Source organism: Cololabis saira, chromosome 21 (assembly GCF_033807715.1).
Source record: "Cololabis saira isolate AMF1-May2022 chromosome 21, fColSai1.1, whole genome shotgun sequence".
Classification (NCBI taxonomy): Eukaryota; Metazoa; Chordata; class Actinopteri; order Beloniformes; family Belonidae; genus Cololabis; species Cololabis saira.
Window position 1 is genome coordinate 32,656,148 of NC_084607.1, and position 27,580 is coordinate 32,683,727.

At 40.2% G+C, this 27,580-nt stretch overlaps 2 protein-coding genes across 3 annotated transcripts in view; one reads left to right on the forward strand and one right to left on the reverse strand.

Annotated features, from left to right (window-relative positions):
• csnk1da (casein kinase 1, delta a) overlaps positions 1-18,190 on the reverse strand; it is a 30,723-nt gene extending 12,533 nt beyond the window's left edge. The window contains exon 1 of the mRNA XM_061712158.1: positions 18,086-18,190. Within this exon, the coding sequence (XP_061568142.1) occupies positions 18,086-18,161 (76 nt within the window). The 5' untranslated portion in view covers positions 18,162-18,190. The remainder of the gene's footprint in view (positions 1-18,085) is intronic.
• A 4,324-nt stretch (positions 18,191-22,514) lies between these two features.
• engase (endo-beta-N-acetylglucosaminidase) overlaps positions 22,515-27,580 on the forward strand; it is a 17,728-nt gene continuing 12,662 nt past the window's right edge. Inside the window, exons 1-4 of one of the 2 annotated variants that reach the window (XM_061712089.1) lie at positions 22,515-22,631; positions 25,104-25,180; positions 25,252-25,453; positions 25,538-25,686. In XM_061712089.1, coding sequence (XP_061568073.1) covers positions 22,552-22,631; positions 25,104-25,180; positions 25,252-25,453; positions 25,538-25,686 — 508 coding nt within the window. In that variant the 5' untranslated portion in view covers positions 22,515-22,551. The remainder of the gene's footprint in view (positions 22,632-25,103; positions 25,181-25,251; positions 25,454-25,537; positions 25,687-27,580) is intronic. The other variant, XM_061712090.1, reaches the window with a different exon arrangement.

Sequence of the window (27,580 nt, forward strand, 5' to 3'; positions counted from 1 at the left end):
TTTTACCAAATGTGGTCTAAGTGAACTGAGAATATAAAACCTATTAGGTCTGACTTTTGCTAACTTGACAAAAATAAGGAATGGGATCAAAATGTGTTTTGTAGTATGATATTAGGGCTGGGCGATATATCGAGATTTTAATATATATTTTCAAACGCGATATGGTACGAGACAATATCGTTTATATCGATTATTAAAAAAAAAAAAAAAAAAAAAAAAAAAAAAAAAAAAATTACGATTTTGATATAGCTTATTTTGTGACAAATTGACTTGAATGTTTTATTTGAGATTTGCACAAATGTTTTGTTATTTGCACAACTGTCAACCTCAGTGGAAAAGTCTGCCTGTTACTGTCTACATTGTATTAATTGCACAGTGTATTTTAATTTAATTGTTATACAGGAAAGGGATATTTGTTTTATTTTATTCAAGAAGCCTTTTATTCTATATATGCAGTCAGTTTATTTTTATTTCATTTGTTTTATACATTTTGATATTGTGCAGACCTCTGTTAATAAAGCCGTGTGACATTTGGCACGAGGCTTTGACTTAAAACTGACTGTTTTTTTAAGGGTTTGCCTCAGAAAAAAATGAAGCTAACAGAGATGCTATGCTATAATGCTTTGGGGGAAACCCCAATTATGGCACAGAAAAAATATTGAGATATATATCGAGTATCGCCATTCAGCTAGAAAATATCGAGATATGACTTTTGGTCCATATCGCCCAGCCCTATATGATATATTGATATAATCTACTGCACAAGCTTTACTCATTCTGCTTTGTGTGTAGGTTTCTGTATGTAATATTTAAGATGAGAAGCTTTCCATGTAAATATTTTACAAAGAAAATTCTGGGAAGAGCCAGGAGGAAAATTGGACATCAGAAGTTCTACAAAATGTCATGCCAATGTTATGTTAACTTACTTTTTTAGTGATTTGGATGCTATGTAAATCTGCATCTGTGAAATCAAGGCTTTTCCAAATAAAAGATACAATTAAAAAAAAAGAAAATGTGTAACAATGGTGGTCGCCACAGTCTGATCTTGAGTGAATCCGGTGACCTTCAGTCATTTACTGGTTTCAGTAGGACTGGGCGATTTTGGACAAAAATAAAATCCAGATTTTTTTCTCTGAAAACGCGATTTTCGATTTCAATTTTTTTGGTAAAACTACAAAAGACAATGGAATAAATTGTTTCAAATATTTTATCTTTATTTTTAAAGAAAAATAGCAAACAAATTTCCTTATTGGGAATGAAGTGCAATTGAAAGATACTGTAAATCCTCCTTGAGTTTAGTAAAGTGACAACATTTACAATTTTCTTGACCAAACAAAGATGACTAGACGAGCTCTGTCTGTAATGCAGCCAGCTGCAAAAAAGGAAAATCCATTTTCCGATTTTCCTTTTTTAACATCGATTGTGATTAATAAATCCGATTTAGATTTAAAATCGATTAATCGCACAGCCCTAGGTTTCAGACAAAACCCATTTATTTAACGGGTGCCAATCCAGCAGGAGGAGGAAAATGTGGCCATTCAGGAGGAATGTTAACTACCGTTACGCCGAGGCTAGAAAGCTCTCCTTCATTCACTCCTGCTTAAATCCAAACTGCCCACGGAGCTGCAGAACTCAGACCGGTCCTGGCTGATTGATCACATGTCCAGCCGTTTGTCCTGCTGGTATCAGCGGTATCAGTGTTGTCCTCTGATGATAACTACATAAACTTCCTGCGAGAGTCCCCAACGTAGAGGGACTGACTCGCGTCCACTCTGGACTTCCTGTGGGTCGCCAGCTCTTCTTGCAACAGCTGCAAGTTGTGCCCACTTCTACCTTTTGTACACATCAAGACAACTGCAGCGCTAAATTACTGGGTTCTGCCCTCAGAGGAGGAACAGAGTGAACCCACAAAAACTTGGAAACTCCTCATCACAACATAAGAATTTTTATTTTTATTCAATGAGATAGATAATGTCTGTTGTTAAAAAGCACTTGACCAATGCTGGCGGTCGATTCAAATGTCAAGAAGCAATTCAGTTCTGATTCTTAAGATTCAGAATCAATTATCAAGATTTGATCCGATTCGATTCCGATATCGATTTGGGTTAGTGTTTTAAAACTGTTTTTTTAGCTTTTGCATGAATTATACGACTGTGTAGTTCTGCAACATATTAATACTAGTATTATATTGAGATTCAACAGCAAGTATTGCAGCTAATGATGCTGTAAGGACCAATCAGCTCCCAGAATGCTGATAGAACTGCTTTCAGAAACATCGTGGGTCAGAATTACCAAACAGATACGGATGAAATCGCTTTTATGTTTTCCATTTTCAGTGTTTTCCTCCACATGATGACTGAGTGCAGTTTTTCTAATGCTCTAAATATCACATCTCGTCTTCATTTATTTATCTTATTATCATTCAATTATTTTTGGAAGGTCAATCTGCAGCTTCCACAAAAAAAAGACGTTTTTAAACTTTCCGTTGTCATGGTTACTTGTCACAGTAGATGTTAAAAAGGCTCAGTTAACAGTAGAAATCCTCACAGCACCTGAACCAGCATGAAAAAAAATTGCACCATGTTTTAGGAGATTATTGTGGGTAAAAATCTCAAGAATGTGTACTTGTCATAACTGCAACACACCGTCACTGAATAACGCCCTTCTAGGGACCACATTCCCTGTCCATCCAAATCCATTACAAACAGATCTAAAGAAAATCTAAAGTTTTAGTAATTAATGTGTCAGTGAAAAGAGGTAGATTAATAAAAACAAAAAGGTCAAAGTGGAAAATAACCCAAACAATAGAGATCCTCTTTCTTTCCGTCACATGTAAAACTTTTATTACACTTTAATCTTTTAATCTTAATGAAGGCATCACTCTTTAAGTGACAGGTTTCAGAGCTCTATCCACCGTCTACCCAACATGGTCATGAGCTGCAGGCCTCTCGTACAGCAGGAACTGAACTGGATCTTATGCAATCCTGTTTCTGCCGTCACGTGTGCGAACACGCTCGGCCTCTCTCTCTTGAGCCGTGTGGGCCAACAACGGCGCTCGTTTTTCCCTACGTCATCTGGCAGGGAACACACGCTGCAGGGTGGGGCCACCGCTACCACCAGGTCTGCTGAGAGCTGCAGAAAAAAGCCTGAGCGCATGTGGACGGGTGACACGCACACAGATGCTACAGCACACTTATGTAAAGATCCAGGAAGACAAGCGTTCAGCTGCCTTTCAGCCGTGCACATCGATCACAGGCGCTGGTCTTATCCAGAACAACTCTAGAAACTCCTGTCAAATATTTAAAAACAATGTAGTCAGATTAATCCATAAAGCTGTGACTGGATGATGTGTACTTAGAAATGGGGCTCTTTCTTTTCCAGCCAAGTTTCTGTATAAGTTAATCTTGATATTGATGACAGCAGCTACTATGAAAGTCATGTTTTTCTTTTAAATGGTGTAATTTGTGTCAATAAAAGGAAAACTTTCATTAATTCACCTTTTTAACCATAAAAGTTTGATTTACTCATTCAACACAGCCACTTCTATTCATTTTTGCACTTCAGTCTGATTTAAAAATGTAGCAGAAATGACTAATTAAAAAATTGTTTCAGGATTATTTTTTGATAACTTGCCTTTTTTGAGATTTTGGAAAAAAAAGTGTTGTTTTTTTTTGTTTTTTCAAACAGTCAAGCTTTTCACTTTGATAGATGCCTTTGACACACCAGGAAAATGTAACAACGAGAGAAGCGAGGCTGCAGCCTTGGAGAGGAAACTGCAGACCGGACCGGAGCTTCCAGTTAAGCTGAGAAGGCACCGCCCGACTACGCGTGGGCACAACTTTACAGCTAGTTTAAATGTGAGGAAATTATCAAATCTGAAGCTGTGAGGAGAAGGTTGTGCAAACTATGTAAACTAGACAGCAGAAGAGAAAAAAGGGGAACCTGCTCTGTGTTTCCATCGTCATGATGGCGACAACAGGAAACCCGGGTCTGAGAAGCATCACGTGTTTCCCGGTGACAGTAAACTACAGCAGAGATGAATCCAGGTGCTTGGAGACATCGTGGTGTCACATTAATGTATGAGGAAACATGCAATACCGCCCCCAACCCCCAGAGACATGACATGTCGGGTATTCAGCGTCGCTCACTGCTGTCAGGGATCAACGCACTCTTAGGGGGCCAATATACTTGCCGTTTCAGGGCTCCAGACTGCGACCAAATGCTCGCATTTTGCAACCAAAATTTGAGTATGTGCGACTGAATTTCACGTCCACTCGCACACGTGCGACCAGTAAATTTGCCAGTGTTTTTTTTTTTTTTTTTTTTTACACGTTAAACGTGGAAGGAGTGCCTCAATGAACCCCCATATTTGCAGGCCAATGAGTGTGAAAGGGAATGAGTTGGGGGATCTATTTATTTATTTATTTGTTTATTTTTTTATTTTTTTTCGTTTAATTTCACCAGCTCAAAGCAGGTATTACGCCCGGACGACATTTAATGCGACACAACTCGCTGCCGCCGCGTCGCGCACATAAAGTTAGAAGAAAGAGGCGGCGGGTATGTTTGGTTTTAGTAACATCATGCTCAGGCCATGAGTCTGCAATGGCCCAGACGGGAGACACATGTAGCTCAGTGCTTAACTTTTATTTTTAATCCACTCTATATTCTTCTGGTTGTTCTCCGATATGTCCCCCCTCTAAAGCCTGATTTATGGTTCCGCCTTAAATCGACGCAGAGCCCTGCGTTGTTGTAACGCAGAACCATAAATCAGCCTTCACCCGGTACGTACATAGGTTTCTCTAAACATCTGTCCCCGCTACAGTTTTAACTAAAAGAAAATGTGCTCCAATACAGCAGGTCTCATAATTTTATTTTGAACACTGCTTAAAATTTGCTTGACACAAATGAAAGTTAAATTTTAACACGTGGGAAAAACACCTAACCTTTTAAGTGATGTGTGTTGTCAGGTGTAATGGCATTTTTAGGTTAGACATAAGAATATTTCTTGGTAAGATCCTTAGTTATTTGAGTGAAGGCAGTGAATTTGGTCGACTGGTGTAAGTTCAGGGTTTTAGTAAAGACACAAGTAGGGCAATGTTATTGGCCAGTACCCCCAATATTTGTACATTTGTTAAGTACTGTGTTTAATAGTTACATTCATGGCTGAAAGGTTACTAAGCACTTTGTTACCAAGCACTTTTTTTATCATGTGAATGTATGTTTTTTTTATATATAATGACAGCAATATAAAGTCAGTTTACTTTATGTTGCTGCATCTTTAAAAATGCACAATAAAATGTAACACTGCATTTGAAACAGCACATTGTGGTAATTCATTAATCTATTATGAAATACGTATTACTAATACACTGAAATGTAGTAGAAATGTAAACATTTGGTTAGCGTGTCGATAAATGATGTGCGCTCCTAAAATTTCTGATTGTGCCCCTAAAAATTTTCAGTTAGGGGCTACTGTGCTCCTAGTGAAAAAAGTTAGTCTGGAGCCCTGCGTTTGAACATGCGTTCGCGTCAGTTTGCAAAAAATCGATTTTCCGATTCTAAATCGATTCTCATATTAATTCTTAAAGATTGATTCGTATGTCTAAAGATTAATTTTATTTTTCCATCATTACAACTTTTGGTATTTTTTGGTTATGCCCAAAAAAGTAATGATTTGTTGGACACGAGAATAACTGGTGCCATGGTTTTGCCTTTAAATATGTTTAAAAGTATGAAAACATTAACGTTTTCGGTTATAATTGCATAAATTGTCTATATTTCATTACTATATATACTGTCTTGGGGTTACATTTGCATGAAATACTAAAAACCAAATTTCTCAAAAATTAAAAACCGAAAAAAAAAGACAGAAAATGGACAAAATAAAAACGGAATGTGGGAAAAAATTAAAGCGATTTCATACATCCTCTGTTTGCTGCCCTGGATCTGTTTGGTAATTCTGCCCCACGATGTTTCTGAAAGCAGTTCTATCAGCATTCTGGGAGCTGATTGGTCCTTACAGCATCATTAGCTGCAATACTTGCTGTTGAATCTCAATATAATACTAGTATTAAGATGTTGCAGAACTACAGTCATATCATTCATGCAACAGCTCAAAAAACAGTTTTAATAACACTAACCCAAATCAATATTGAATCGAATCAAATCCTGATAATGGATTCTGAATCTTGAGAGTCGAATAGATTCTTGACATTTGCATCGATCCCCAGCCCTGCACAACACTGAGTCCAAGATACTTGTGCAGCTAGCAGGACTTCTGAATCTTGTTTCATGCCAGACACAGAACCTGCTGAAGGCCAGCTCTAATGCAGTTGTCAGCGTTAAAGCAGATATCTGACACTGATGCTGACGGCCCAGGTTTTATTACCTGCTGCACCAGCACACCTGTCTTCATTTGCAAAAGTACAAATATGGCCAGCCATACACATTTAATTCACCATTCTCTGTAGTGAGATGGGTCTGGTATCCTGCCAGCCAGAGGAACGCACCTCATCAGGGTCCATGAAGTTTCATTGTGCACTCGTGTCTGATGTGAGATTTCTTTTGCCTTTTCACATTTTCTCTTGGAGTTTGAACACATTACCCGGGGTGACGGAGAGAAACCCCTGTCACCTCCTGCTATTTCCAAAAAAAACTACTTAAAAGCCATTTATGGTCAATATGTAAAGAATTTAAAGCTCAATGTGCAATTAAAATGTTAATTAGGATGCACAACTGCAGGAAATGACAATTTCTGGTCACATTAAACCATGGCTGTGTTTTTTTTTTTTCGCAAGTTAAAACTTTCAAATATCCAACTTTGACAAAGACAGGGGTTTTCAGGATAAAAATGGTGAGGAGAATAGTGAGAATAAAAATGGGTGCCAACTCAATAAGAGGTGTGGATTAAAAGCAAATTTGCACATTAACATCACAGAACAAAAATGTTTCAGTGACAGGTTAAAAAAATAAAATAAAGTACTGCTTTATTTCTGAGCGGCGGCACAAAAAGCTGGAACATGACTGATCCGCTGCCTCTCCAACCAGGTTCTTATAGTTTAAACAATCCTTCTCTTACTTTGTTTGCCGTTTTGCGTCACAGGAATGTGATCTGCCTGAACAGAGTGTTTTTTGAGGGGTGCCCCCCTCCCTCCCCATGGGGTTTCTGTGTGAGGCGTGAGAGTGTTTTACCGGTACGACAGTGCGTTTGTGCTGCATGTGATGTGTTTGTTATCCTGCGTTGTGCGGCCGGCTGAACATGTTCAGACAGATCCCTCCACGTTGGTTCAGGAGGAGCTACATGTTGTACTTCACACTAACCCCCCGAGGTTATCACGCTGCATGGAAATGTACAGTATGTCATGTATGAACAGGTGACGTCACCTGAACCTGTACCACAGCAGACACATACTCGTGACGACTGTTACCAGCAGCGGCACGTTGCTCTGAAGTCTTTATCATGTGAAATAACTTGGCGTTAGTTTTGGTTTGATCCGACCCATCCCTTTCAGCACACGCACCTGAACATTCTCGTTTAACTGTGGTATCTGTTACATAAACACCTGGCGGAAAGGTAAACTCAGTGCTGATGGCTCGTGTCTCTGCAGAAGTGTTTGTGGTTGATAGTAGTTGATAGTGTTCTACGTCTGATCCTGCTCGGTCAGCTGGGTGTGGTAAAGTCCGAGGGGTCGACCGGCTGGCTGTCACTTCAGCCACTTACAAGTTTTAGTTAACGTGACTAGGCTTGGGCGGTATTACGGTAATACCGTATACTGTCGGTGTCTAAAAATAGCAGCGGTATCATTTTCAATACCACCATGACAAAATGCAATGGACTTATATAAGAGATAACAATTAAATATCAAATAAAAGTCATGTAATGCCTAAAATTGATTCTATGTCCAGTAGCACATTTTGAGTTTCCATAAAGTTTATGAATGTGATGTCATCACCTGAGAGAGACGCACTGGGAGAGAGAGGGGAGAAAGATTGCAGGTCGCGCACCGAGTGACTTTGTGTCAAAAAAGAAAAACGACCTCGAACTAACAAAGTCAATAAAAACTGCAATTCTAAAAAAGCTGGAGGCCAAGTATGAATCTGATTCAGTGCGCAAATTAATGCGAAAGTACACTTTCCTCGACCCTTGTTACAGCGGAGGATATAAGACTGATGATGATAACGCACTGGCTGAAATCAAGGCTAAATTCCAGGCTGAGATCGTGAGCTTAGAAGGGCAAACACCAGCAGCAGTGGAATCAGAATCCAAGAGACAGAGACACAACCCCAACCTCCACGAAAAAAGATGTCTCTGGGAACCCTCCTGCAGAAACAACCCGCTGCAGCGGCAGGTGTACTTTTAAACGGTCTAGGAGTAAAGCCTGATTTATGGTTCCGCGTTACACCAACGCAGAGCCTACGCCGTAGGGTACGTCGTCGATTTAAGGCGAAGCCATAAATCAGGCTTTACGGTAATGTGAAGTGCGCCTGCCAAATCCTGTCGGCGCCGACATGATCTTAATTGATTTGTGCGCGACTGTTGAATTTGCACTTTTTTTATAAGCTGCATTTGTTGTTAATAAAAGTTTTTTAATATTAAGCATGTTATGTTGTTGTTGTTCAGTAATAGTGTTTGGTATTCAGTTTCTGAACGGTGAAGGCTCAAGCCAACAGTTCGGTAATACCACTTGAGGCTTACGTCATCATTTTTGATTAGTCACGGTAATACCGTATACCGGGGTAAAATGTGGAGGACGTTTGACGGTATCAAAATGTGGATACCGCCCAAGCCTAAACGTGACTCCTGAGCTCTAAGCTGAGCTGGTATAGCGGTTCCTGCTGCAACTGGTTCTGGGTTGACCTAGAACGGTTCTGGAGGATGAAGCTTAGCAAGGCAGCCTGACGCTGCCATCGTCACCCCGGTTAAAGCTGCAACCCAACAGGATAACCGGACGGGTGGCCCGGTAGCTGCCGGGCCACCCGTTAATGCTAGTTAATGCTAGTTGGCAGTAGTGGTGTAACGATACACTAATCTCACGATACTGTACGATACACGATATTGAGGTCACGATAAGGATATTATAGCAGTATTTTTTTAACAACAAAAAAGATTGATTCATGCTCACCTTATAAGTGTAAGAGGAGATTTATTTTTGTTAAGGTTATTTTGGTAATTCAGGGTTCATTATTTTATAAATATATTCTTTATATTCTGATATAAATCAGGGACTATAATGACATTAGTCAGTTTATCTGTAGTGATTAGTCTGTTTTAGATTGGGCGGAGTGATACGCCACAGTACGGCACTAGGTGCTGTGTTGATGTTCTAAAATCCTACACTGTTGAGTGGACATTAAAGTACACTGGAACTCAGCAGAAGTTGTCCCCGTGTTTATCCTACTCACGACCCCAAAAAGGTTTAATTTAATAAGGTAAGTCTTAACTCTACACCAGCCTTAAATAAGTAAAGGTCCAGAGCTCAAAACCCTGCAAGAGTCCCGTGATCGGGACCAAAACGGTACTAGTTTCTTCTGAGCGGAGGAAGATTTTGGTCTGCGGGTCGAGGCGCGGTCGGCATGCGTGGTCGGATGCGCGTTACTAGTCAACACAATAGATTAATATTAATGATCCAATATTGCGATACCGTTTGTCACCTCCACGACACGTATCGTGACGTTTTTGTATCGCGAAATTTCGTGGCACGATATATTGTTACACCCCTAGTTGGCAGTTAGGTTTGCTGAGCTAAAATAGCCAACTTGTGATTGAGACCGGGTCAGGGATGTTCATTTAACGATTTTCTCCTCTTGGATTGGCTTTGGGCAGAGTAGGCCCCTGCTAATATGGCATCTGGAAATGTGGCTTTCAGACCAACGCTCCAGAAACCTCCAGCTTGCCGAAGGTTTCTTCTTATACCGTCTGGAAGACTGGGACCAGAGGAGCTCTAATGCCCTCTCCTGCACTAAAAGCTCAGTTTTGTTCAAAAGCCTCTCTCTGGAAGTAAAACAAAGTTGCAAATGGTCAGAAAAAAAAGGCATGTAAACAAACATGTATTGATCAGGTGTGTGCATTAAAAGGGAAGGGATCAATAACGTTGGTGAGAGCAGCGAGGTCTGAATCAAAGTGCTGTTGATACGTGAACAGAATAAGATGTCATCTCTTATCAGTTTCATCGTACTTGCACAAACATGTTCACCTGCAGAACTCTTTTTTTTTCTTTAAAGACAAAGTTAGCCGTTATCTGGTGCCGTTTTGGAGAAAACAATATCTGTAGTCACTGAAACATGCTCTCCCGTTTAAGCAGCAGCAACGTGTGATCTGCAGTCACCTCGGCAGTCCTCCAGACTCTATCCGGACCCGTTAATGAGGCCTCAGCACTCCAAAAACTTAGAACCACATTTTTAAGCAGTCCCAGTCTTGTTAAATCAACCACATATTTCAGGTTTTTAGATGCATATTCTAACCGAAGAGAGCTACTACCCCCACTTCCTTTCTCAATTGTGAATATTTGCTTGTTGTGAAATGACAGAAATCATTTGACTAATGCAGAGCAAATTTGCAAAGATTCGTTAAAAAAAGTATTCAAATTGGCACTAGCGTGTATCTCTGAATATTTAATGGTCCATGGGTTTCACAACATACTTGTCAGAGTCCCAGACTTTCCTCCAGGAGTGGACCGCACCTCCTACTCCTCCTGAACATTACTCAACAACAACACATTCAGCTGCTGTACGTGTATCAGCGTCATCAACACATCCTAGATTAACACGTTGTGAGGCAGAATTAATGACTAAGATGCTCAGTCATAATCCACTCGAGCATCAAACTCTTTACACATTATGTATTGTTATATTTAACTTTAATCTCTCTGGCCTGTTGGATCTAAATTTTAAAAAAAAAAAGATACATTGAGCACAGATTGTTGGTATAAAAGTCGGAAACAAGAGCCGGGTGTGATGTGACAGAAACGGGCTCTGTTCTGGCTGATTAACGGTGTTACGTCACATTAATCACCACCACTCAGAGAGAAGGATGGAGAGCTGAGAAAGACAAAAACACTAAGTGATTATGCAAGAGGCTGGCAGCTCTCACTATCAGCTGGGACAACGGGTCATGGGGAAGAAGGCCTGGATCCAATTAATTAGCCTTCAATCTCCTGTCGTAGAGGGCCTATCCTCTTACCATGAGCTTAATGAGACGATTTAACAGTCTGGTTTACATGGGTTACATCTTTCTGCAGGGATTTGTCTGTTTACTTTGACCACAGAAGTTTATAAAAAAGTAACTACATTACAGTAAAGGCTTTGCAGTAAAAGTGTGAAACATTTTACTAGCTTTATTTGTAGTGATAACGGAGCTTTTAAAAATTTTTGTGAACAGAATATAATCTATAAACAAATATCTCTGCCCCGGAGGACTGTTAGCTTATTTGTTTTTGACCATTAAGCCCCACAAGTAATTCTGAATGATGCAGTATGAAATGAGAACAAAAAGGAAAAGTTGAACAGAGTTGAAAAACTCTGAAAGTTGGAGATGCAGCAGCGAGGTGTGGCTGGAAACTGCAGAGATCCCTGTCAATGTATTGGGCTGTTTTATTTATTGCCTAGCAACCACTAAGATGACATCACATGCAGTGCTGGCAGGTAACCCAGGTGAACTGTAAGGAAAGATATAAACCTAGAGGCGACAGGTAAACGTGCAGGTTCAGAAGTGCTCCTTCACAATACGAGTCCAGGACATCATCTGCCAACATGCCCTGCAGTCCCTCCTCCATCTTCACCTTCATCTCACCGCAAACATTCAACGGGGAGCTGCTGTGTGGCGTCGTCAATACCAACACCAAAGACACTGAACAAAAACCCCAAATCGTAAAATCAAAATTCAAAAGCTAAGACCGTAAATCCAGAATCTGTAACCATGGAGTCACAATCTCTGAGTGAAATCATCTTTCTCGGTACACTTTTCTTTTCTCATCATTCCTAAAACCATCTCCATTTCTGAACCCTCCTTCTCAATTGCTCTTTTTCCTTTTGCAATTCTGAAACAAATGTCATATCAGCGTTACAGGGGGCGGACATAGCCGAGATCTAATAGCTCATTGGCTATTGAATGACTCAGCGCCCCACGTTGATGCAAGTTCCCAATATCATTAATGATATTTACGACTTTATCATTTAGGATGAAGGGGGGGGAAAGACATTAACAACTTGCCTCCATTTGCTGGTTCTCCAGGACCACAAAAAACACATTTTTGTCACTTTGACGTTACCGTAAGGCCCGAGTCTTTCAGAAGCCATCAAACTCATACTTTCCATTCTCCTTCCTCGATGTCTCCTCTTTAAAACATTTGGGCTTTAGGAAGCTCAATCAGCTGCTCCCACGTGTAAACAATGTTCCTGTTGTCAAAGTTTCTCTTGAATCTTGACTAGAGTCCCTGCAACAGGCTGCCACTAGCACAGGCTTTGTCTTTAGTACAAATGAAAACTAGGACTGGGGATCGATTCAAATGCGATTCCGATTCTTAAGATTCAGAATCGATTATCACGTTTTGATTCAATTCCGATATTGATTTGGGTTAGTGTTATTAAAAATGTTTTTTGAGCTGTTGCATGAATTATGTGACTGTAGTTCTGCAACATATTAATACTAGTATTATATTGAGATTCAACAGCAAGTATGGGAAGCTAATGATGCTGTAAGGACCAATCAGCTCCCAGAATGCTGATAGAACTGCTTTCAGAAACATCTTGTGGGTCAGAATTACCAAACAGATCCAGGGAGGAAACAGAGACGGATGAAATCGACCCCAAGACAGTATATAAAGCAAATAAATATAGACAATTTATGCAATTATAACTGAAAACTTTAATGTTTTCATACTTTTAAACATATTTAAAGGCAAAAACATGGCACTAGTTAAAAATCGATCTTTAGACATATGAATTGATTTTTAGGAATTAATTTGAGAATCGATTTAGAATCGGAAAATGTATCTTTTCAACACAGGCCTAATGGGAGCAACAACAGTCCAGTGGGAACGTGCGCTCCACAACCTCAGCCGTGACCATCGATGAATCAACTCTGGCAGGTGAAACATCTTTATCATCTCAGAAATACTCAGTTTATACAGTTTTGTGCCTACAGGTAAACCTTCTAGGTAGGGCTGTGTGATTAATCGATTTTAAATCTAAATCGGATTTATTAATCACAATCGATGTTAAAAAAAGGTTTGATTTTCCTTTTTTGCAGCTGGCTGCATTACAGACAGAGCTCGTCTAGTCATCTTTGTTTGGTCAAGAAAATTGTAAATGTTGTCACTTTACTAAACTCAAGGAGGATTTACAGTATCTTTCAATTGCACTTCATTCCCAATAGGAAAATTTGTTTGCTATTTTTCTTTAAAAATAGAGATAAAATATTTGAAACAATTTATTCCATTGTCTTTTGTATTTTTACCAAAAAAAATCGAAATCGAAAATCGGGTTTTCAGAGAAAAAAAATCGGGATTTTATTTTTGTCCAAAATCGCCCAGCCCTACTTCTAGGTTATTTGTCGTCCCTGTAGTTTTGGGATCCACAAAAAGGTTTTAGGTTGCAGTCTCTCTACATGTCACACGTCTCTCCTCCACTGTTGTCCGGACGACCACAAGCACGCCTGAAACTGCAACTCTTTAACTAAATACTCCACGATTAAATAAAAATATCCCACACCAGGGCCGTGACCAACAGCGACTTTGGTTGTCATCCAATCTACATTTGTTTTAAAAACCTGTTCAGCTTTTGTTGTTGTTCCCCCTGCTTGTTTTTAACTCTGTTCCTCTATACGTCCTTCCTCTGCTCTTTTTTTACTGGGCTAAAAGCAGTTACGCCAGCAGATGATGGAAACTTTACAACCACCAACACTTCCTGTTGTAACTGCAGTCACAAACAAACACCTACTGGTGAACTAGAATGAGCCGGGGACGTCTGGGACATGTACGTGGTTTAATACCACATGTACATGCCATCGAAAGTTGTTGTTTTTTAAACATATGATGTGTTATTGCTGCGGCACTGAAAAGAACTCCACGTACTTTAGCAAATCCCCCATCCTTCCATCATTGGTTTTACCCATCACCCGGATTGTGTTTTTACACATGAAATCAGATCAGGACATGTCTAATCACTGAGCCTGATCAAAATATACAAGGCTAAAAAAAAAGAAACAGCTGAATCTATTTTTGTATTGTATTTTTTGGTATGAATTTGAACTGATGTGACTGGATGAAAATGAACAAAAATCATGATTAATGACTTTGTTTACTTCCCCAAGGAGAGAAAGCCTGTAAGAGGTAGGATTATTGTTTCAGATTATCTGCAAGAGGATGAAAGGGAAATAAAACCTGTGAGACCTGACATACATTTGTGAAAATCACTTCATTGCGGGACATGAGATACCAACGAAAGTATTGGCTTGTTATTAAGAAAGGTGCTAATTACCACACAGTACTAGTGGTGTAATTAGATTACACCAACTGAACATACAAAATATGAGAAATAGATCACCTAGAGATTCAATAAGGTGTCCTTTCACTACACCTGACATCATTTGTCTACTTTGAAGGAGTGAACGTTTTCTGCAGTATTATTGTATACCGTATTTTCTGGACTATAAGCCGCTACTTTTTTCCTAGGTTTTGAACCATGCGGCTTATACAAAGGTGCGGCTATTCTGTGGATTTTTCTTCCACCGCTAGGGGGAGTGCTAACCGGAATTAGAATAAAAACTAAGACAAAATAAATGCAAAGAAGAATACGCTACTTCTTCTTTAGCAGATAGAAGTAGGTAGAAGCAGATTTCAAACAGATAAACAGATAAATAAATACTGGTTATTTTCTCTTGGTTCAGTCCAGTTTTAATCAGCAAAGTTGCTGCCGTGTTAAAAGACACTGTTAGGAAAGGATCTATTTAGGTACAAACATGTACATCATTTACAGTTCAAAATCCTTCTGTACATGTAGTAAATATCTAATTTAACAACATAAATATCTGCGGCTTGCATATCTTTTTTTTTAAAATAAAAGTGGGTGCGGCTTATAGTCCAGAAAATACAGTAATTATTTACATGACAGGGATGCAGATCTTATAGGACCATAGCAAGGCTTTAGTCTCCTCTAACACCTTTCAATTAGCAAACACCCCAACGGTAATATTCCCCATCTTATGAGTCAAATTCAATGGGGTGTTTTTGCCCAAAAAGGAGCGGGGACATTGCAAAAGGTACTGTGATGTATTTGAGGTCTATTTATGGAGAGCGTGGACACAGACCATTAAACATGGTATACAGAACAATAAAAATACCTGTACAATTCAGCAAAAGAGACTCATCATCAGATAATCTTGCCTGAATAAGAGAACATGAGGCCACACAACTAAAATAATGATTACTACTATCGAAGCAAAGGTAAGAATAAAACTCCAGTTTCCCTTCAGATTTTACATAAACGGTACAAACTATATATCTGGTCTAAAATAGAAATGTGAAATCGTACATATTCTTTTACGGGGTTACTTTTTGACCATAAATGGGGAGCATTTTACTTATGAATACTGCAGTCAATGTTTATGGCAAGACAGATCCAGTAGACAGTTGGTCTGGCCAGACATTATAAACCCTTCCTTTTTTACACAAACAAAATTGGCCTGGTTCTCTGACTGGACTTTTTTCAAGGGTTCAGTAGGTACCAACGGATGTGGAGGAAACTGCCTCTGGTCACCATTGAATTGTAATCTAACCAATCAGATAACAGCAGTCGTGTTTTAGACGAGGCTACAACCAGACTAATATGAAAAAAGATGTCTAAAATGTCTGCAGTGGAGCAGAAATGGTGAAAGACAGCTGTTGGTTTTATAGTTATAAACTTGTTTTGAGAAGTGACTCTTGACTATACAAGTCATCAGTTTTGGATTTAGGAAAAATAACCAAATAAAAACACTTTTACATGTACTTCATGCACATTGACTACGTTTACATGCAGTCAAAATTCGGGTTATTGCTAATATTCCGGTTACTGAAACATTCGGAATATTCCGTTTCCATGCGTGAGCAAACAGGGTTATCCCTGTATACATGGTAATTAATCATTTGGGATATCTGGATCAAACCAGCGACGCGCGGAGAACATCATGACGCAATTTCCCTCATTTCTGCTTCTTCTTCCAGTATCCAAATTCAAAACAAATGCTGCTTTGCGCAACTTTTCGCTCACCTTCTTGTAAATCTTGCTATCCCGGTACTTTCTACCGTCTATAAATGCCAAAATGTTCATATCCTTCATTACATTTATGAAGTGATTAGTCTCCTCCTGGTCTTGTGTTTCTCCGTGTTTATAAGAACTTCCTGGACTTAAAAGACCAGGATTCCTTGTGAACAGAGCATGCGCAGAAAACAGATTCATGTTCCGTTTGATGGGGATATTCCGTTTGGTGTTTACATGACCCAATATTCAGGTTTTAAAAGGAGTAACCCAGGGCTCATATTCGGGTTTTTAAAAACCAAATTTTTAAAATTCGGGTTTTTAAAAACCCGAATATGAGTAAATTCGGGTTATTCAAAAGAGGTTATTGGTGTTTACATGGCCGTGCAAAACTGGGTTATTGCTAATATTCAGGTTTTAAAAGGGTTATTGATGCATGGAAACGCAGTCAGTGTTTTCCATTTTCCAAGTTTACGCACCATACAATAGATTACCTGCCATTGTTTATGTAATAATTGCTCGGGGTTTATGTTCTGGCTGTCTAGAAAGCGCCTAGAGACAACTTCTGTTGTAATAGACGCTATATAAATAAAATTGAATTAGCAGTCGTTTTTTGTAGAGCTAAGGTGTCTTGAGTTCCGGGCTGCGTCCGAAATCACAAACTTCCACCCTAATGAGTATGCAAAATGGGTATGCGAGATTTTTTAGTGCGACCGAAACATTAGAACGTACTCAATAGTATGTACTATCCATACTCATTCTGGAGAAATGTATTAGTGTGGATTGATGGACACTAGCTGAGCAGAAACTTCCCACAATGCAATGCAGCGGTGTTTGGTTGCTGATACGTTGGTGACACGTATATGTCATAAGTATAATATTAAGTATAATAATATGATTATATAATAATAATAATAATAATATTATAATATTCGTATATAATAATATTACATAATGTAATCTTGTTTCGGCCAGGATAAACAGGAAATAGCGGAGCGGAGCTGCTACTGTGCGCTCTTAATACTACGTCCGAATTAATGCACACTACTGATATTTACTCAAAAGTGTGTCAAATTTAAGTATACTTTTTATTATATACTGTTTAGTATGGCATTTTGGACGCACTGCACGCCTAAAATATCTGCAGTGGAGCAGAAATGGTGAAAGACAGCTGTTGGTTTTACAGTAAAAACTTGCCCTCAGAACACTTTTACATGTACTTCATGCACATTGTTTTCCGTTTTCCAAGTTTACCCACCATACAATAGATTACCTGCCATTGTTTATGTAATAATTGCTCGGGGGTTTATGTTCTGGCTGTCTAGAAAGCGCATAGAAACAACTTCTGTTGTAATAGACGCTATATAAATATAATTGAATTGAATTAGCAGTGGTTTTTCTGTGGAGCTACGGTGTCTGAGTTCCGGTCCCCTGAAACTGATACTCGACAGCCATTGGCTGAGCTGCGTTGCCATGGATACAGACTCCGCCCCCCTTCGCCAAAGGGGCGTGTCTATGTTTGAAATACAGTTTCACAACTTTGTACTAATAAACAGCTAATGCGGTTTGGGAGATACAGATCATTTCCGTCTGCTGTGGTTCTTCAGAACGACATGTCCCCCTCACACTGACTCGGTGGTGTTTAATCTGCTGAAGCAGGACGGTGTAATCAGCTGCAGCAGCAGATCTGAGCAGGAAGGCCTCGGCTCTAGAGCAGCTGGTTGTCAGCAGGACGCTGGCCTCGGCTCAGTCCAGCTGACTGCTCACATCCCCCCCACCCACACCCTGGAAACCCCTCTAAACCAGCCTTTAAAACCCCCAGGGACCGGGTTAGTTAGTGGTCTCCACTCACCGAGGTAGATGTCTCCGAACGACCCGCTCCCGATCTTCCTGCCCAGCCGGTATCGGTTCCCCACTCTCAACTCCATCTTCACTAAGCTGCTGTCGGCGAGCAAACCTGCCCGCTGGCTTCACAATATCCTTCCTTCGGTCAGATGTAAGCGCTTTTCCTGCTGGCGAGCAGAAACAGTCCCCGTCGATCCGTTCAAGCCCGTAAACTGTCTGCTGGGGGGTTTGCTTCGACTCCCGACAATCTTTCGCCTCTTGTTTTAAAATACTATAAACATCGTATCGCAACAATACGGGGCTCGTTGGAAAGCTTAGAGTGTGTACTTTCTGCTCTCGTTGCTTTTGTCGCCGACAAGAGTGAAATCTTTACGGATGAAGACGGATGAAGGAGGGTTGTTGCTCGCAGCGCTGCGGTCGTCTGGTCGCCACTGTTGCTCTGGTTGAGGATCTCCTTCTGCTGGCTGGCTCTGACGTCACGTCCTGTCTGCGTGACGGGAGGACGCCGCCAGAGAGCGTGTTCGGAGAGACCGTCCAGTGGACACCACTACCAGTAACAGACCCCGAGTACTGTGAACTAACCGAGGTTAAGACAGTTGATCAAGGCTGTTTCTAGACGATGACAGGCATCATACATTAGTCTGTTTACACTTTACTCTTTAAGAAGAGAGCAGGTCAAAGTTTTGTGATTCTACATTCAATATGAATAGTAAAAATACTGCTTACTCCATAATGTATAGGTTGCTAAAGGCAGCTGAGCTAAGCACTGTGGCATAATAGATTTGTGATTCAGGGAATGGGTAGAATAAAATAACAATAATAATAATACAAGCTAATTAGGCTAATCTAGATAATTTGCAACAAATTGTTAAACAATAAAATAAATAAATCTGAGATACTTGCGTTGCTGTTGTTTAATTACCCTTAATAACATGCCCAACATTATTACTAATAATAGCTAGCAGTGAGAACAGCTGGGCGAAATCAGTTTATGCAGTCTTTCTCATGCAAAGTCGAGCCACTTCTGTCTGTGAAAAGAATGACCAAAACACTGTTCTGGTTCTTTTTCCCACCAAAAGAAGAACCTTTATGATGTGATATTTTAAATTAGGGATGGTTTGTATGTTTATTATTCAAATTTGAAAATTCTTGAAAAGAAAAAAATGTTCAGGTACAAAAGGGGAAAAAGAGAAACGGATTTCCCATCAGCCATCTTTGTTCCTGCTTTTATGGTTTCTCGCTGGAGACTAATCTCTTCAGAATAAGAGCTCTGGTCCCACACAACAACAAAAGATTGGTTCCTTTGTCCAACTGGCTTCTGTCCATCTTCCCATGGGCAGGAATCAACATGAATTTGTCCCAAATTTATGATAAAAATAACCTGATTGTATCAGCTGTGGTATACCGTGGTGTATACCGATGAATCACAGAAATTTCTTGAGGAAAAACACACTTAATATTATAAATGTTATCAGAATTAAATTACAAATGGATTCTATTCTCAATGAACGAAAATGTTTCTTGTTATGAAAAGTAAGTAGTCACTGTGAACGTTTTGTTGGTAGTTTGATTATAACAATTGTACTTACAATTTGTAAGTACAAAAAGTTAGATTCTTTTATCATTTTTTTTTTAAGTTTGAGGTGATGACAATATAATTATACTGATTTCATCATAATGTTTTAAAACATTATTTTAATATACTCTCAATTCTCAAATCCCGTTTCTGTTTTTTTCTAAAGGAAGGAACACTGCAGTGAAGTTAGTTTCAGGTTGGATATTTGACAGCTATTCAGAGGATCAACGTCTTTGAAGTAACTTCATTTCTTTCCAAACCACATGACCCAGTTATTCTTAACCTAAACCTTATTATAGAACTACAAAAGAAAATATTGCAAAAGCTTTTGCACTTGAGAGCATCTTCTCACTGATTTTAAGATTCTTAAAGTGTTTTAGATTTTCACTATTTAGCATGCATTTCTTTGTTGATAACTACAGGTGACCCAGTGAGTCCACACTAGGGCTGGACTGTAGAGACGAGAGACAAATAACACACATCTGAGGTATGTCCTTTAGTGGGATTGTTATTTAATAATAATATTTTAAGGAAAAACATCGTTATCATGTCAGTAGCTTCTGTTCCATGTGACTCAGCGACTCCAAACCTTAAGCAGAATACTACACAAATAAGACACACCTGTTGTAATGGATTTGAGGAGTTTCTCTATCTTGTAATTTTGTTTTAGAGAAATGTTATAGATTTTAATTTTTTTTTTAAATGTAGTTACTCTAGTTGCTTTTACTAGCAGTCTGTTCAATACATTTCCATTGAATTCAACAGTGCTTTCAGGTCACAGGCCAGGACTCAAGCCTGGGGCAGATGCAGGAAAACTGTAGCCTCCATCCATGGCCTGCTCAACCACATGACCTTTCAGGTGCCCTTCTACGCCCGTTTCCCCCCACAACCTTTGAACCATGTGACCCGAGTAATCTAAAGACCAAATGACATCCCCATCACCGTGACTGGGCCAAAGTCAGCCTGGTAACTGGTTGGGACGCGGCCATCTGACCTCAGTCCCTAGCTGGTTAAATTCAGCTTAGCTCAACATATGATGCTAACTAATCTTAATTTACATCCGCTAAGATCAAATCCGACCATCTATCTTGATTTTTAGATGTGACTTCTGTCCTGACATCTGCATGAGAACTGCCCAGCCCCACCGGACCTCCGGCCACGGCTACAGCAGGAGCTTTAGCTCCGGCTCGGCTCACTTCACTCTGGGATCTTAAAAGCCAATAAAAAGCCAGTTTCTGTTTGTGTAATTCACAGCACAAAGAACCATATTATCTCTAGGATAAGAATGATTACGTTAGGTCTTTATTGTCAGCACAGGGATCAAGATCCTCAAAGGGCCCAAGTAGCTAAAATGATGACAGCCAGACGGCAGCTGTCAAGGTTTCTTTTTTCCAGACTTGTCTGGAAAAAAGAAACCTTAGGATATGCATAAGTTTGTTGTTGTTATTTTAGCTGTAAAGTTGGATATTCTAACATGGGTTAAAGGAGCCAGCTGCTAGATGTTATTCACAGAAGTGCACATTTCTTGTACTTTTACTCTATATCTAAAAGAAAAGCTAATGGTTGACTTTTGGTTGGAGTCACTGCATCACATGGTGTGGAAGAGTTTGGAAAAAAAGGACCTGGATATGAATTCTATCTATCTATCTATCTATCTATCTATCTATCTATCTATCTATCTGTCTATCTGTCTATCTGTCTGTCTGTCTGTCTGTCTGTCTGTCTGTCTGTCTGTCTGTCTATCTATCTATCTATCTATCTATGTAACTATTGATAGATATATAGAGAGATACTATTACACGGTAGAGAAACACCTAAAGTGAAAAGAAATGGTGTCTTATTGATCTCTTAAAGATCTCTAAACATAATTAACATTGTCCACAATGCCTGTTTAATGTACAATGTAGTGTTTAGACTCAATGACAGACTCTGTCATCTCATCCCCATTTATGCTCCCGCTCATGAACACACCACAAGGGGAAAACAACTTTTAAAGGGAAAGAAAAGGAAACTGAAATGTACAAGTTTCAGTGTAACCTGCAAAGGTCCAAACATTTGATAGTGCTATAAAAGAGTCTAGATCTCTCTCAATTTTCAAAAAGAGACTAAAACAAAAATTGTTATTAAATTATGTCTCTTCTTATTAAATTGTTTATGTGTATATATATATATATATATATATATATATATATATATATATATATATATATATATATATATATATATATATATACATATATATATACATATATAAAATACCTGATGTATTATTTTTACAAATATTTGTATCTAGGAAATTTGAATCTGAATCTTTTTTTTTTTTTTTTTTAGGTTATAAGGTTATTATATGTATGTATTATATGTGTAATTTATAGTTGTTTTGTTGTGTGACTGGGCCCATATTCATAAGCTACAGTAGCTTCTGGGGAGTCCCATTTTACAAACCAATTGATTGATTAATATCTGTATTTGTGTTTTTTAATTATTTGTAAATAAACTCTAAACTCAAACTCAACTCAAGTCAACTCAACTGTAGTTCTAGTTGGAGTAGTGATTGCTGTAGTAATGCGAATTCTATTTAAAAAAAATACTATTCTAATGAAAGATCAAAATAAAATAAAAAAAAACACCCTTAAAAACAATTTTACGAACTTTCCCTCACTGATTTCTTACAGTACTTCAATTCGGCTTCGGGTTGGACTGACTGGGTTTCTTATCCTGGGAGCTATTGACAAAAAATACACCCATGAAGTCAGAGATGCGGCGACCGGCCGTCGAACATCCAACCTGAAGCCATCTTCACCGCGGTACCATGACCTAGGAAATTGTTCTTATGCCGCAGTATTTCTGTTTCCTCTTCCGCTTCCCTAATACTTGGTACTGATAAATGTATAGAAATGGCGCTAACTGCTGGACAAAATGACTTTGCTTCAGCAGAGAACACAGAGGACAGAGAGGGACAACCTAAACCCCTCAGGTACGGTCTCTGCAGAAACTCCTCCGTTGTTTCGGGCTGTAGTTCTGTCACTGAGCTGCTCCAAACTTCACACCAGTGTGTCTTCTAAAGGCTGATTTATGGTTTCGCGTTACACCAACGCAGAGGCTACGGCGTTGGTACGCGGCGACGCGCTCCGTACAATGCGTGTCGCCGCGTACCTACGCCGTAGGCTACGGCGTAGGCTCTGCGTCGATTTAACGCAGAACCATAATTCAGGCTTAATGTGAACAGCAGTGTTTTTTTTTTTTTAATTTTAAACAGGATACATTCATGTTCTGTCTCAAATTGAGACACCGAAGGAAAGTAATGATTTGTATTTGGATGTCGGAAGTTTCTAGTTGGATGTTTCCACTGGAAGTAGCTCAGGAGCTTCCAGCGCTGCAGGGCCGGTGTACTGACAGTTTCTGCTCCCTGCCAAGAAATGCTACTTTGTAGTTCTGCGCATGCGCAGAGCCACAGTCGATTTTCAAAGTTTTACACGTCCATGATTTCTTGCACGATGTAAAATTGATGATATGGGATGTTGAGTATTTGATCCTTCAAAATACACTACCCATGACATGAATTGCATTACATAAAGAGATAAAGAGAAAAAAACAACAATTCTATGGCTTTATTTGATATTCATTCAGTCATTCGCCTTTATTTAGCCAGGCAGGTCATTAAGAACACATTCTTATTTACAATGACGAACTGGAACGCGACAAGGACCACTTGGGGGGAAAAGGAAGTGGGCTAGGGAGTAAAACACAGTAAAATGTGGCTCTGCAAAGGTAGAAAACCATTAGGTAGCATTTTTTTGGCAAAGCAGCAAAAGATGGCATAACACCGGTGTTCTGCCAATCCTTGCTACCTGCCGAGAAATGCTACTTTGTGGTTTTGCGCATGCGCACAGTCGATTTTCAAAGTTTGCCATGCCCATATCTTGCACGATGCAAAATTGATAATATGGGATGTTGAGTATTTGATCCTTCAAAATACACTACCCATGACATGAATTGCATTACACTTTGTGAACATTATACGATAAAGAGGGAAAAAAAAAAACAATTGTATCGCTTTATTTGATATTTTGATACAAAGGTAGAAAACCATTAGGTAGCATTTTTTGGCAAAGCAGCAGAAATTGGCAGAACACCGGCCCAAGCCTCCATGGGGCCCTAAGCAAAATTTGATTTTGGGTCCCTCTATCACTGCCAATAATACTGATTATTGATCATTCACACACCCACTATAAACTTATTTCATGTTCTTCCCTGTCATTACAAATACACTTGTAAAACTAGATGTGAGAACTTTTTGTTGTAGTTAGATTGTAATCCACAGTGATTAAGACCATGGAAGCTACAACAGATTAACAAACTTGCAGAAAAATCTTTCAATTAATATTGATCAAAGTCAGCAACTGCCCCTACTGGCCACACAGAGAAGCAACAGGTCAAAGGTCAGAGAGCTGCACAGTTGCAGCAGAGTTGTTTCCATCATCCTATTGTCAGCCTGACATGTTTTTACCAATCTATGGTTTTTAATCTGAAATGGTAGTAAATTCAGCTACAAGAGCGGCCTGGGGTTGATTTACACTTAATATTTAAAGTGATATAGTACTGAGCGTGATACTGAGTGTCATCTAGAGCAGTGTTTCCCAACCCTGGTCCTCGGGGCACACTGTCCTGCATGTTTTAGATGTGTCCTTGCATCAACACACCTGATTCTAATTAACAGTCATCACCAGCTTGTCATCAAACTCTGTACATCTCTGTTGATGACACAGCTCCTTGTATCACGGTGTGCTGAAGCAGGGTAGTATTTAAGACATGCATTTAAGACACAGTGTGCCCCGAGGACCAGGGTTGGGAAACACTGATCTACAGTGTAGGCCTACTGAAAGAAACAAAATAATCAAATATATCATATAAACCATTTACTGTAAACACGTTATCTGCTTTATTTTTGGTTTTAAATAAACTGCAACAGCAATGTACAACAACAGTTTGAAGTGCAACGACAAAATACTACAAAAACTAGAACTATAATTAAAATCACTCAACTTAGATAAACAGTGGGCCGCTCGGTGGCGCAGTGGGTTAAGCAGCGGCTCATATACTGAGGCTACAGTCCTCCTCCTGCAGCGGCCGTGGGTTCGAATCCAGCCCGCGCACCTTTGCTGTGTGTCTTCCCCATTCTCTCTCTCTACCCCTTTCCAGTCTGCATCTCAATAAAGGGCCACTAGAGCCCAAAAAAATCTTAAAAAAAAAAAAAAAAAAAAAACTTAGATAAACAGTACCTCGTCAATATGTTCTCCATATATAAAAAAAAATATATATATATTTTTTCTTTAACTCTTGGGGGCCCCCTAGTGGTCACGGGGCCCTAAGCAGCTGCTTAGTTCGCTTATGCCTTGGGTCGGCTCTGCTACGGTGTGAACCTTATACCACGTTGTACGTTGGCCAGGTTGGAGTCTTGTCTGGATCAACCGGAGGATTCTCCTGTTGATGAAGTCGTCAGCTACATCCCTTCTCATCTGCCAGGTCTGGGGACCTCTTTTCCATGTTTGTGTGTCGTCAGGCTTTCCTTAATTTCACTTCCTGTCACCCTCCAGCCAAACATTACGATGCAGACACCACCGAACCAATCAGCTGTGGCCTTCGCACCATGGGTGAGCTGTTGTCATGGAAACGGAGCGAGGCAAACCTCTTCAACGTGGCAACAGTTCCCCTGGCCCTTCGGGAGCCTCCTCTCGCCAGGTGTCCACGCCGGACTCTGGTGTCTCACGACATGATGGGCGGTTACCTGGACGACAGGTGTGGATTCGCGTTGAGGGCCAGTAAATAACAATCAGAAACGTTCACTTTCTCTTCTCAGACACATTTTCTTCTCGTCTCAAGGTTCGTCCAGGGCGCCAACTCAGAAACTCCGTATGCTTTCTACCACTGGCAGTACATCGATATCTTCAACTACTTCACTCATCACCTGGTGACCATTCCTCCGGCCGTGTGGACCAACGCAGCGCATAAACACGGCGTCGTCGTCCTGGGTGAGTGACTGGCCGCGGCAGGACCGGAGCACGTCCACCTTATTTCTCCTCAACTCCTTGTGTATGCAGACTGTTTGTGGCAGGATATGAAGTGGCATGGTTGCCTAGCAACAAGAAGGGTTTTTTTTAGCCTCTTTCAGTAGCAGATTTGGAACAGCTTAAGTAGGCCAGCATGTTGTGTAAGGTAAAAGAGGAAAAACCTGTTATTTAACTGCCACTCTGCAACCAAGAGAACTACAATTTGCAATTAAATATGATAAAAGGAACAACGATCAAGTTAAAGAGCCATATTATGCTTTAATGACTTTTAAAGGTTCAGAATTGTCAGAAATCCCAAAACATTTATTCATCTCTGAAGGCAATTTATTTATGGCAGTAGATTTCAGTCTCTTCAGGCATTGTTAGTGCGTTGTTAGTTAGTGTAGAATTAGACTTAGGGTAAGTATTTCAGGTTAGGTCAGTGTTAGATGGATTTGATTACCGTAGTTCACAGATTTACTACAGTTAGAATAATTGGAGTACAGTACATTTTTGTAACCTTCCAGTTGTGAGTTGTGATTGTTTGAGTTCTCTGTTACCAGTCTGTCTGCACAATCAATTACATTCACTGAATATTAATTGTTTGAAATATATCAAGAATCTCATCATAATGTACATAAATGGGCAGCAGCCCCCGTGGCACTCACGAAATTTCTGCGAGGAAATGTTCTAGTTAAGTTTGTTGTTGTGGGGAGGGAGGATCTCCTGTAGAGGTCTGAGAGATCTCCCATAGAGGTCTGGCCTGGCTCTAGTGCCCTTTATTTTGAAAGTAACCAGACAGGAAACGGGTAGACAGAGAGAAAGTAACACAGTAAAGAGCAACGGGCTGGGATTCAAACCTGCGCCCTCTGCATAAGGGCAGTAGCCTCTGCATACGGTGATCGACCCACCGAGCTATCTGGGCCCCCAGTTCTGTTTGATTCTTATACGCATCATCGGTGCTGTATCTCCAGACTAGTCTGATTCCAGGTGAACACTGAGGTGTTTATAATCCTTCACCACTCCACTTTTTCTCCCGTGATGGAAAAACTATCTGACTTAATCCCGGTTCTCCTAAAATCCACAATCATCTTGTTTGTCTTGTTCACTTCAAGATGAGAGGATTGTCCCCACCACGCCACAAAACAGTCCACCAGTTCTCTGTCCTCAGTTCCTGGTCCATCACTAGCCCCTTTCACACAGAGATTCCGCAATATTGGTGTAAAGAAGTCCTGCCAATACGCCGCCTTTGTTGGTTCACACAGAACCATACAACGCCGGCATAACGCCGCTCCCGTCTGTAAATTCACACAGCATGCCGGCGTTCCGCAATCAGAGGCGTGACGACAGCGTCAGCGTCTAGTGGCATGCCGGCATGCCGGCTGTGTCATTCACACAGACCCCGTTTCGGCTCTGTGACTACCTCCGCTGCCGGCTTATTGGTGGGGCCACTTGGCCCCCCCATTCCGCCTCCGTGACTTTCACACAGAACAGCGAGGCGGCTTAAAGGCGCAACGTTCCCGCCTCGAACTGGCTGTGTGAAAGGGCCTACTGATATCCCCACAACTGCAGAGTAATCTGAGTATTTCTGCAGGTGACAGGACTCTGACTTGTCCTGGGGGTCTGAGGTGTACAGAGAAGAGGACCAGTGTTGGGACTAACGCGTTACAGTAACGCCGTTAGTTTAGCGGTAACTAATACTCTAACGCATTACTTTTTAAATTCAGTAACGCAGTTACCGTTACCAAACGGTGCGTTACTCCGTTATTTCTGGATACAGTGAAGCCTTTTTTCCCCGCACGCGAAGACCGGAGGAAATATAGTGGGGATGTGTGTGTGCTTTCAAAAACATGACGGTCATCGTGGAGAGCCGAGA